The sequence below is a fragment of the Diadema antillarum genome, unplaced genomic scaffold, assembly GCF_040938485.1.
Source record: "Diadema antillarum isolate AM-2024a unplaced genomic scaffold, OU_Dant_1.0 seq00000439_RagTag, whole genome shotgun sequence".
Classification (NCBI taxonomy): Eukaryota; Metazoa; Echinodermata; class Echinoidea; order Diadematoida; family Diadematidae; genus Diadema; species Diadema antillarum.
Genome location: NW_027271415.1, coordinates 680123 through 692463, shown reverse-complemented (window position 1 = coordinate 692463; position 12341 = coordinate 680123). Strand labels below are relative to the sequence as shown.

At 37.5% G+C, this 12341-nt stretch overlaps 1 protein-coding gene across 1 annotated transcript in view; it reads left to right on the top strand.

Moving 5' to 3' along the window:
- The window catches only part of LOC139732590 (exocyst complex component 7-like), a 30586-nt gene extending 18668 nt beyond the window's left edge, over positions 1–11918 (top strand). Inside the window, exons 17-22 of the mRNA XM_071643447.1 lie at positions 1043–1108; positions 1656–1776; positions 4248–4343; positions 7430–7550; positions 10661–10794; positions 11799–11918. Coding sequence (XP_071499548.1) covers positions 1043–1108; positions 1656–1776; positions 4248–4343; positions 7430–7550; positions 10661–10794; positions 11799–11895 — 635 coding nt within the window. The 3' untranslated portion in view covers positions 11896–11918. The remainder of the gene's footprint in view (positions 1–1042; positions 1109–1655; positions 1777–4247; positions 4344–7429; positions 7551–10660; positions 10795–11798) is intronic.
- Positions 11919–12341: the final 423 nt, after the last annotated feature.

Sequence of the window (12341 nt, the reverse complement as noted above, 5' to 3'; positions counted from 1 at the left end):
TGTGACAGCGGCAATTCGCGAAAATTTATGTACGCGAAAATTATAGCGTATACAGTATTCCAAGACAACCTAAGCTTTGATAAAAGTACGCTCACACACAAACCTGTAAAGGAGATGACAGATCAGAAAAAAAAAAATATGAAGAAAATATGACATGTTGATAAGAGTCAAGTAAATGGCAAAATGATACCCTCTGAATTTTTGAAGATTAAGTCTAAGTTTCTAATTCATAGAGGAAACACTTGATAAAAAGGATAAATGAGGCTGGTAAGTATTATTCATTGCCTTATTTTGCTTATAGCTGACTGGAAAATGAAATGGAGTTGATTGTTCATGATCTGTCTCTCATGAATGTCCAGCACTTTTGAAAAACATCACGCTTCAATTCAAATAATCTTTTGATCTGTAAGTGGCTCTCCGTACTCCAGGATGTAGAGTAGAGCTACCCACTGCAGGTGTCTGTCCTTTCCAGTGTTACAGTGTATATTAAGTGAACTGTATGTTTGCTGTTCATCAGCAAGGCTTGGGCACCGATAATGATACATTCAGTTTATAATCCAGATAAGTCAGTTATCTTATCTATTCAGGACATTGCCGTGGCTGTTGGTAAACATCTCATATTTATTCTGCTGTGTTGCACGTACTTGAATGCTGCTTTCTGGGCCAAGTGATAATGACTGAATGATTACACACTGTCAGATACCACAAAGACTGTGTTGTCCATAAAACCCATTTAGGCTATTGAAACATCTGCCCCTCCTTGTCAAGACATAAAAGACACAGAAGATTGTCAGTCAAACTTTAGTGAATAATCTATTACATTGTCCATCTAATACTGTTACAGTTCATAATTTGCCTTGGAATGTTCCCCCTCCCCTCTCTCTACCCACTCCCTCTCTCTTTCCATTGTTACTTTTTTTTTGTTGCAACAATGTAGTGTGAGAGCTTAATGTTCCTTTTTCTTTGTTTTTTAAGAATTTGTTGTGTCAAGATTATAGTGTGTGAAAAGAGGATTTCTGAGTTTCTTGCTGTTGTTTTGCAGATCCCACACTTCAGATGAGGAGTGCTGATCCAAAGGCCAAACAGCGAAGAGTGGCTACATATGTTGGTAAGCTTCTCACATTTAACAGCCATACCTTGAACGAAATATTCTTCAAAATTATGTGCCCTACTCCATTTGTTCTAGAACATTGATTTTATATATTAATAGATTGATTATAGTTGTAACATTCATTTATTGATTTGATTTATATTTTGTATCTTGCTAAGCAGTCATTAGAAGTATAAAGTTATGAAAGAATATATATATATTTTTTTCATATATCTTGTCTATCAATCTATCCACCTGTTTGTCTGTACATTATTTATCTATCTATCTATCTATCTATCTATCTATCTATCTATCTATCTATCTATCTATCTGTCTATATACAGTATCTGTCTTCAGATGTATTTTCTTTATTTAGCTGTTTGTCATTCATACAAATAAAGTCAGATTTTTTTTTCTTATTGCAGAAAGCTGCAAGGCAATACTTCCAATTACAAGTAAACTCTCACTTTGATCACAACTTCCATTCATGACAGATCACAATATTCACATTTCGCAGTGATATTCCTGAATCACGGTAAAAACACAATTACCATCCTTTCTGCAGGTAAAGTCCTTGGTGCTCTAAGTCTGAATTTGGACCAGAAAGCCAAGACCTATTCAGACCAGTACCTTGGGGCCATGTTCCTCCTCAACAACTACCACTACATCCTTAAGTCTCTTCAGAGGTGAGCATTTACCATTATCCTTGGTGCTGCCCTATTCCTCCCCCTTCCCCCTCCCCCCTCCGTCCCTTGAACCCTGAGTGATAATCCCTTTCAGCAGTTTCTTGGAACTATCCCGGGATGATGGGAATGTCGTGTGTCAGTGAGAGGTGGCGTGGTGAACAAAACAAAGTGTAAATCTCACTAATGTACGTTAGAAGTCAGCATGCACAGTGCAAGTAAATACCATGCCTCTTTGCCTATTAAAAAGCATGTGTGACCCAACAGGAGGCTGCATCACTTGGATAACTGGAAGAGCAGCCTCTCTGAATGTTGATTGGCTGGCGATTTCAACCCCCCCCCCCCTTCATTAAAAAAAAAAAAAAATGTATATATATACTATATGTACTTGTATGTAGTTATACCCCCGCCAAACGAAGTTTGAAGGGGGTATATAGGAATCAGCGGACGGTCGGTCGGGCGGTCGGGCGGTCGGTCGGTCAGGCGGTCGGTCGGGCTGTCGGTCGGGTGGTCAGTCCGTTGCAAATCTTGCGTCGCGAACTACTTCCTCAGTTTTCAACCGATTCCCATAAAACTTGGCACAGATGTGTGCCTTGGGCTGTAGATGTGCAAGACATATTTTTTGACAGTACCCAAAAGTACGTTGCCATGGTAACGGCATATTATTGGCAAAAATGGGTACAAATCTTGCGTCGCGAACTCCTCCCACAGTTTTTGATCAATTTTTATGAAATTAGGTACAGATGTTCATCTGAATATGTTTAATGTGCAAGACACATATTTCCGCAGTGGCAAAAAGTGCGTTGCCATGGTAACGGCATGTTATTGGTAAAATATAGGGCAAAATGCTTCATGGCAAAACTGCTTCATCAGTGTTCTTCCAATTCTCATGGAATTCATATTGAATGTTTGTCTTAGGATATAGGTCAGCATGACACATTTCTTGACAGTGACAAAAAGTATGTTGCCATGGTAACAGCTCACATATTATGAGCCAAAATGATGGAAAATTTTGTGTTGCAAACTACTTCCTCAGTTTTTGCCCAATTTCCATGAAACTTGGTACAGATGTGTGCCTTTGGTTGTAGATGTGCAAGACGCATTTTTTGACAGTACCCGAAAGTACGTTGCCATGGTAACGGCGTACTAATGGCAGAAGATCAAGGAAAGATCTTGCGGATTTAACTACTTCCTCAGTTTTTTGACCAAAGCTTATGAAATGTGGCACACACCTTGATCTTGGTGGGAAGATGTGGAAGACATATTTTTCGGACGTGTCGGAAGCTGCGTTGCCATGGTAACGGCATATAAATGGCAGAAGATCAAGGAAAGATCTTGCGGATTGAACTACTTCCTCTGTATTTGACTGAAGCTCATGAAATGTGGCACACACATTGGTCTTGGTGGGAAGATGTGCAAGACATATTTTTCGGACGTGTCGGAAGCTGCGTTGCCATGGTAACGGCATATTAATGGCGGAAGATCAAGGAAAGATCTTGTGGATTGAACTACTTCCTCAGTTTTTTGACCAAAGCTTATGAAATGTGGCACACACCTTGATCTTGGTGGGAAGATGTGGAAGACATATTTTTCGGACGTGTCGGAAGCTGCGTTGCCATGGTAACGGCATATAAATGGCAGAAGATCAAGGAAAGATCTTGCGGATTGAACCACTTCCTCTGTATTTGACTGAAGCTCATGAAATGTGGCACACACATTGGTCTTGGTGGGAAGATGTGCAAGACATATTTTTCGGACGTGTCGGAAGCTGCGTTGCCATGGTAACGGCATATTAATGGCGGAAGATCAAGGAAAGATCTTGTGGATTGAACTACTTCCTCAGTTTTTGACAAAAGCTTATGAAATGTGGCACACACAATAGTCTTGGTGGGAAGATGTGCAAGACATATTTTTCGGAAGTGTCGGAAGCTGCGTTGCCATGGTAACGGCATTTAAATGGCAGAAGATCAAGGAAAGATCATTCCTTGGGTAAGACTGCCGTCACGGGGCGGGGGTATTAATCACCTTAAGTGATATTTCTAGTTTAATCTATTGTGCATGCAGTTTGGAGATGTTGATGTGGGATGCCATGATTTCAAAATCATGGCATGTTGATAGTTGTGTACTTTAACCAAAGTACCCCTTATGACTTTCTTATGCCACCTATAAGTAGCCGATACCACCTGTTGATATTTGGGATGTGTTTATGTGTGTGTGTGTATGTTTTGTGTTTTGCATCAATGAATTTTAATGGTGTTAAGATTTTGTCTTCCTAGTAACCCTTTCAAAACTGGTCCTCTTGTAGAAATTTATGTAAATTCGTTAAGCTAATTTTTATGATCAGCGTGCATTAACCTTTTTTTGAAATTATTTTATTTAATCTGCTATTTTACTATATCTTCAGTAACCATTTCCGAACTTCTCTGTGTGAGATGACTCTGGTTTTTTTTTAAATGCATCTTTTGTCACTTCAGGAGCGGCCTGATAAAGCTTGTGGTCCTGAGTAATCCAGACATCGAGTCCCACTACGAGGAGATCATCAAGGAACAGAAGAAGGAATACTCCAAGAGGTTGGTGTACCCCGGGAAGAGTATCCAGGGCTTGATACCACCAGTCTTTCTCTCTTCCTTTCTTTCTTGTTGGACACGTATGCTTTGCAGTGATGGATTGGCAGGATTAAATCATCAGCTGAGAACTAGAAGGGCACTGTCGCATTATAAGATTTTAGCATAAATAAGAGCGAAACGTAACTTTTCATGAAATGAAAGTCCTAATATCGGGTAAAAGTTTTAATTTTTTAACATTTTACTGAAAATGAAAATAATTCAAAATTGACGCCATGATGTTGAGGAGATCAAGCTCCACAACGTGATACCAATGACTCAATACCCCCCAAAATTTCAATATCACCCTTCTGGTTGTCATCGGAGGAAATAATCTGTTTTCATGTTTTCCTTAAAGGTAGTGTTTACAATTGGGAGCAGTGATTTTAAAAATGTTCGAGTTATCGCATTTGATGCATATATGCAAATCAGCTGTATCACAAAACATCCTACCGTATAAAAGCTTTGCAATAAAGCCTAAAATATAAGGAAATATCACTATTTTTCTCACTAAACCATAACTGTAGACGGTTTAGTCTAGAAACAATCTTATTGTTCACATTTTGTATATTTTACACTACTTAACATTGATTATACTGATTAACTTTTTTACACTGGTTGTTTTTATCCCTAACTCAGATTTTAAAACTATTTTGAAGCACTAAACCTGGGTTTTTGTTTCATCTGCAAATGGTAAACAATGCCTTTAAAAAGACAGCACACACACTGACACTTGAACATTAGCCCTTTGAGTACTCTTAGTACCAAATTGGCACAGAAAAAAAAAGAAAACTCTTTACTGATGTGCATGCTGTCCAAAGTCTCTGGCACTGAAATTATTAATGCTTCACTTTAAGTTTCACTTTGTTTTCAAAAACGTTCACATAAACTCAACAATTTATTATGTACATGTACAAAGTAGGTACGTGTGCACATTTATGCCACCACATATCACGTCATATCAGCACATACCCATTTGGGCACAGGTTTATGCACTGAATGCTGTGTGGGATCTAAATAAAGCACAGCTTGTTGAACAAGGCCCCCAAAATATACAGAATATATAGAAGAGTGAAAGTGATATATATCAAAAAGGGCTGGAAGGAGAAAGAAAATGGAAAGTCGGGGAGGAAGAAAGCAAAAGGTTGGAGATGACCATGAGAAGTGAAACTTAGCATTATATTTTATACAGCCGCAAGTTAGTCTTGGCTACAAATGATATTTGCATACAATGACCTGGGAATATTATTATTAGGAGGCATACAAGGCAGCAGTTTCATCAGTTGTCAATCTCATCCTAAATTGCAAAAGTGGCTTCTTAGTATCCAGTGAATGTAGCTGTGGAGGACCGACAAGATATTCCATAGACAGTACAAGTTTGGCACAATCGATTGGCAAGCAAGTATACCTGGTTGAAAGGTGCATAGATACAGACACTCAGGTACACTACTTTTAATTATTTCCTAGCATGAAGAGGGAGGGGTTGTCAAAAGAGACTACTTGAAGAGGGGATTTTTTTTTTTTTTTTTTAACATAACTTAATTTTGTGGAATGATGCCAAGCAAATAGATCCCAAACAATTTTTGTGTGTCATCCAGATGATTAATAATTGATGAAGATTTTTTATTTTGAAGCTAAAAGAGAAATGGATTGGTTGTGCGTTAATCATTGCACAAAACTAAAGGGCAAAGTGCGTTCAGACACTCACCAGATATTTTGGTGCAATGTGGTGATGAGTTTTTGTCTGTCTGCCTGCAGTGTTCATATAGTGCCGTCTTGTTTAAAAATTATGTGGAGAACTGTTTAATATCTAATCGCTCTTGCAGGTCTTTCCCCATTTTCAACCAATTTATGATGAAAATGGTGGGTAGTTTCCAGTTAGGTTCGGGGTTAAAGGTTACTTGAAGATTTAGTCATTTGAAATGAAAGAAGTAAGTGATAATGCATCATGTAAATTATAGACTATTGAGCAGACCTAACTTCTGAACTAGTGCAGTGAACTCCAGGGGCCCGTTGCATAAAACTTACCGTTGAATTTCAATGGTAACTACCGTCAAAATTAGGCCTCACAGCCAATCAGCATCAAGGATTCTAAAATTTACCGCTAATTTGAAGACTTACCGCTAGAAAGGAGCGGTAAGTCCAGCGGTAAGGGTTTTATGCAACAGGGCCCAGGGCCCTGTTTCGTAAAGCTGTTCGTAAAGTTACGCATGACTCTACGAACAACTCGAATATGAAGTGCCAATATGTGTGCCAATTTTTTTTTTTCCTTACGTTTTAACAAAGTATGACTGTATATGTCAATATTTCATCTACAATGGGGCAAGAATACACTTTCAACTGAAAACTGAGTGTGTTAACATGTAAGAATAATCATTATCATCTGCAAATTACAATTTTAACTATTGAAATTAACAATGATTAGGAAATCCACTTGGCTTGCTATAATTAAGTCGTTCGTAAAGTCATGCATAACTTTACGAACAGCTTTATGAAACAGTTTTATGAAACAGGGCCCAGTTTTATCAAACTTCTAGGGACTTATGGAATCACTTCAATGAATACAAATTTTGTTAGATATGGGTTTGCAGTACAATGTACAATGAAACATAGGCCAGGGAAACTGTGAACTTTGGAGCAAAGAAAAAGAAAACTAATAATGAATGCCAAAAAAAAAGAGACCATTTGACAATGATCTATGTCTGCAGCAGAAAATAATACCCGATCTCATACTGGACGATACAGCACCTTGATAGGTTATTTATTGTTGCAATATAACCTGGGGCCATCTTCCTAGTGCTGTATATCTTTTTAGGTTTTTTCCCTATGATTGTTTTACACATAATATAGTGATTATGCATATAATTCATGCAATATGCTGACACTTTGTAGAATTTTGTTAGGATTTCGTGATGCTACTCAGTATATTGACAATGGAATGCAGAAGTAGAACTGTACTGAACTGAACTGAATGGTAATGATAGTAAGTGTAATAAGACTCTAAGAAGGAGCTCATTGTGTAATGAGCCTATGATGGGGTGTCTCTTCCACAGCTGGAACAAGGTACTGGCCCACATCTTGGAGGTGAACAAGCCTGTAGCCACCCAGCGTCTCGCCCCCGACGCGGCCAAGCTGAAGGACAAGGAACGCCAGCAGATCAAAGAGAAATTCAAGGTGGGCTCCTTTGTCCTCCTTTCCCTCCACATCTTCTCATCTCCCACTCGATCTCTACTCTCCATGTCTCTTATGGTATTTTCGGATCTTCATATATCCTTCCATATACAGTCGACTGCCAGGATTATAACAAAGTCCTAGGGACCGCAGTTTTCTTTCGTTATATTGAAATTTTGTTATAACCGAACAAATAAACAACTAGAGAAGCACTCTGAGAGTGCAGACCTCCGCCAAGCAGCTAACCGTAGAGATCAGTGATTTCCACCCATACACGTATGCATGCTGAAAATTACCCCAATATACAGTACTGTAGAAGCCTTTTGTTATGTCATCAACCCTCAGCTCCGCGTGCCTCACCCTAGCAGAAACTAGAACGTGCACTTTAGTGTGCGTATGAAAACCTCAAAAATGTGCAGCTTGACCTCCCAAGTTCATTGACCCTACCTGCCAAAATATCGAAAATCCTTCATAAAATCCATAAAAATTTCTGTATCACTACCAAAATTTAATCATCTGGTCTGTGTGATATTCTCAACCTTTCCTGCAAGTTCCATCCAAATCCGTGTACAACTTTTTGAATTATTTTGCACAAAGACAAACAAACAAACAAACCAATGGTAATGAAAACATAACCTCCTCCCTTGGCAAAGGTAATAAAAGTACATAGAGTGGATAATGTTGCGGCCTGAATTTTTACTTCGTTGTAACTGGAATTTCGTTGTAACCGTGTTTGATATTACAAGAGTGCACTGTATCTATTTGTCTGTGTGTATAAAGATATATCTTCATATCTATGTACTTTCCTACTGTTATGCATTAAAAGAAGTGGTGCTGTGGGGAGACATCCCGATTAAATTGATCTTACTCCACTGGGGGTGCATTCAAAAACCACGAATAGCGCCTGTCAGTGAATATGTGCATCAAAGCCTACACTCATCATTAATGGTCGACTCCAGTTGAGATTGTTCAGCTGTGTGTGTACGTACATAAAGATCAGTGATAAAGCTATGAACAGATTTGTTACAGGGCTTCTCGAATGTATCCGGGCAGGGCCTCCTATGCTACTGGGTCTTTAGTTGAGGAGAGAGAGTAGAGATTTTAAACTGGAAACTTTTCTTGCAAACTTCTACTTCCATTACCTATTTAAGTAGCCCAGACATTATGATGCCAGATTTACACCAACTTGAACATCCAGGCTTTGCAGGAACAAGTCATGCTATTATTTTGATTTTTTTAACCCATTGGGGACAAGTCCCGAGTATACTCGGGAAAGCGTGTATGGGAAATGCGTGTTGTAGCAAAATCAAACCGTCCTCAATGGGTTAAGGCAGTCATTTATGCATGAATAGCCTCTCATCCAGTGTGAAAAGCATTCTCCTTCTTTTGTCTTATAATTTACAGTTCATTTATTATTATTATTATTATTATTTATTCGGCTTTCAATCACAAATACATTTTTCAAAATCAGAAAGTTGTACATTGGAGTGGTAAGGGGGCACCAGGTTGGGTAGCCCGGGTCTGGAAAGAGCCAACTAAATGACTTAGGCCCTCAGGCCATCCTCCCCAACCCACCTGGTGCACTCAAAACAGTCAGTTTACAATATAAAAAATACAAATTTCATTAACAGGCATACATAAAAAACAAAAACAAAACAACTGTTTCTTTGTAAGTGTCAATTTGAGATATGTGAACCTACCAATCTTTCTTATTCCATTCAGATATAAGAGGTCATTTTCTAAATAAAAAACTAAGAAAAAAAATATGATACATTGCATATATGTATGTCAGCTCTTAAATGACTACCGACATCAAAACCTATACTGCGTGTAAAAATGCATACAGTTAATGAACAATGTATGAATTTGAAATTTCCATGTAAACTATATTCCCTTACAACATTTCATTTTAACTTCATTATATTTGGACAGATGACAAAACAGAACTACCTGTATATGGAGTGTGAATATGACAGTGTTGTAAAGCATTCTGTGTTTTGTGTGATGTATGGATCGAGATTCAAGCCATTGAACTTTGTTCTATCTCTTCAATATTATCATCAAGAAGTATATCAACTGGTGTTTCAATGAAATTGCCGTATGCGCACACACACACAAACACTCACACAAAATTACTTTTTGAGAAATTGATGGGGTGTTATCTGTAGCTGTAGTTGACAATGACCCACAAGGTCAGGTAGATAAGCTAATCGGGTGAAGAATTTCTGTTTCCACTGAACCAAAAAGAAGTGTCAAGCTATGGACCTTGTACATTTTGTATTGAGATTCAAAACCACCATGCATGCAGACAAGAACTGCAAGCACTACGTCAGCAAGAAGCTGTTCCATGTTGAATCATTTGTCTTTAACTCGTAATTCATTTGTATAGATAGCAGTGATAAGCAAAGATAGAAATATTTACCTTCCAATGGCTTCCTATTATGCCTTAAGTAAACTGCTCACAAAAATTTCGACTTTGACAAATATTTAACGAACAATGGCTTCCTATTATGCCTTAAGCAAACAGTGCTCTAAAATTTTCTGTAAGGGGGGGGGGGGGGGGGAGTGATGGTGTAGATGAAATTCCTCTTGAGCCCGTGCTCTTGTGTTCCCAGTCAGTATGGGGGTAAAAAAATACTGTGGGAACAAAAGCGTGTTGGACTGAATGTTTACTTAGACTTGGTTATCAAAAGTGGTGGTGATGTTGGTGATAATGACAATGATGATGATTGATGATGATGATGCTTACCTATGATTATGATGATGATGATGATGAGGGTGATACTAATGATGAGTATGATGATATGGGTGATGGTGGGGTGGTGGTACGTGTACTTAGGTTGCTGGTTGTATTGTGCATTTATGTAAAGAAAAGAAAATGAGGGGTAAATCTCTTTGATGATGATTGAAATGGATTATGCTTGTAATATTGATGTCTTTAAGAAAATTAATGATGTTGCTGCTAAGAAAATTGATGATCATTATGAGGATGATAAACATGGTGGAACCACAATATTGAAGTTGCTATGTGTAATGCTCAATATCTTAAAAGAAAAGAAGGAAATGATGATTAAAAGACTGAAACAAACAATTTCTCTTGCTTATTATGTTAGGGTTTCAATACTGAACTTGAGGAGCTGCACCGGATCCAGAGTTGCTACGCCATCCCTGATTCCACCCTGAGAGAAGCTGTGAGGAGAGATAACAGGGACTTCATTGTACCTCGATATATTCAGTTTAGGGACAGGTGAGTCTCGTTTCCCCAATCTATCAGGGATATTAAGATGAAAATTTGAAGGGTGGGGAATCCCAAGCACTTATTGACAATATGATTATAGTAACCATTAATATAAAAACTGTTGTCACATGTTTGATTTATCGTTGTGAGTACGGCTTAGGTGAAGGCCTATTCTCTGCAAGGTGAAGTAATCCTTGAATGTCTCATTTCATTGTGTAGTCTCTCAATATACAATACATGCTAGTTTACTGCATAGAAGTACACATATATTACATTTTGTTATTTGATTTGAACAAAAAGTATGAGGGAAGTAACATGATTAAAGTGAATAATATATAATTGTCCAAAGAATGATTATGGTATTACAACTTAAGTGTGGATGAGAGAAATAGATTTGCATGTATAGTTATTTCTTTCTTTCATTTCATTATGAAAACATCACATTCTGCCAGATATTCACACTAAACAAGTAATATTCAGATAGGGTGCTAAAAAATTGTGAGCTACTTGAGCTTTATGGTTTGAGGTGCATCTTATATTTGAACATTCTTTGTTGTAAAATCACACCTGAGATGTGAGGTGCAAAAAAAGAAAAAAAGAGCGGGAAATATTGATCAACTGTAGATTTGTTCTGATGACTCTACAGCTTCTTACGTATGGAGATGGCCTCTTAGGCTTAAATTGTTTAATGAATGTAGAATTTTACATACATTATTAGTATTGAGGCCACGTTGTTGCATCATTTAATATGCATACATTTTTTTTTTCAATAAAAAATGAGCCATTTAAACTTGCATAAATGTTTAAACTTCAGATATGTTAAAGGTGACACATGCATATCAGATATTCGTGATGCTAAAGAAAGAAAGAATTGAATTACGTTTTTCTTGCATTGAAACACAAGATGATTTGAATGGCTCTCAATTAATGAGATGTATATTTCCTCTTTTGTATAAATCATGATAATTGCCCAGATTATACGCTCAATTTTATTTGATATCCCCGTTTTGCAGATACTTCAACACCAACTTTACCAAGAATCCAGAGAAGTACATGAAGTATTCACCAGAGCAGGTTAAGGATTTGCTAGACAAATTCTTTGATTTATAAGACTTTTAATGACTTGTTTAAAGGACTTTTTTTTTAATGCTTCTGTCATATGTAGAATGTGAAAGTGACAATATTGGACCATCTCATGTGTAAGCAAGAAATGTCTCTGTGAGAAAGGCTAAAGTTTCATGTGTCCCTTTAAACCACACTGCAGATTTGAGAGCAGTGGCTTTGGACTGTATAAAGTGAGAGGGAAAATGTCTTTACATAATATGTAAATGTAATATTAGGGGAAAAAAATGTGTGCTAAGACCTGCTCATTCATTAAAAAAAAAAAAAAAAAATTCTAAATCATTTTCCTTTGATCTCCCTGTGACCAACACAGATTAGTTTGAAATGATGACTTTAGACCAAGTTCATGAAAGATACATGTCTCTTTTGGTGTCATTGTGATATTTTGGAAGTGTGCAGAATTCCACATGTTAAAGTGGGTAATGGCCACATGT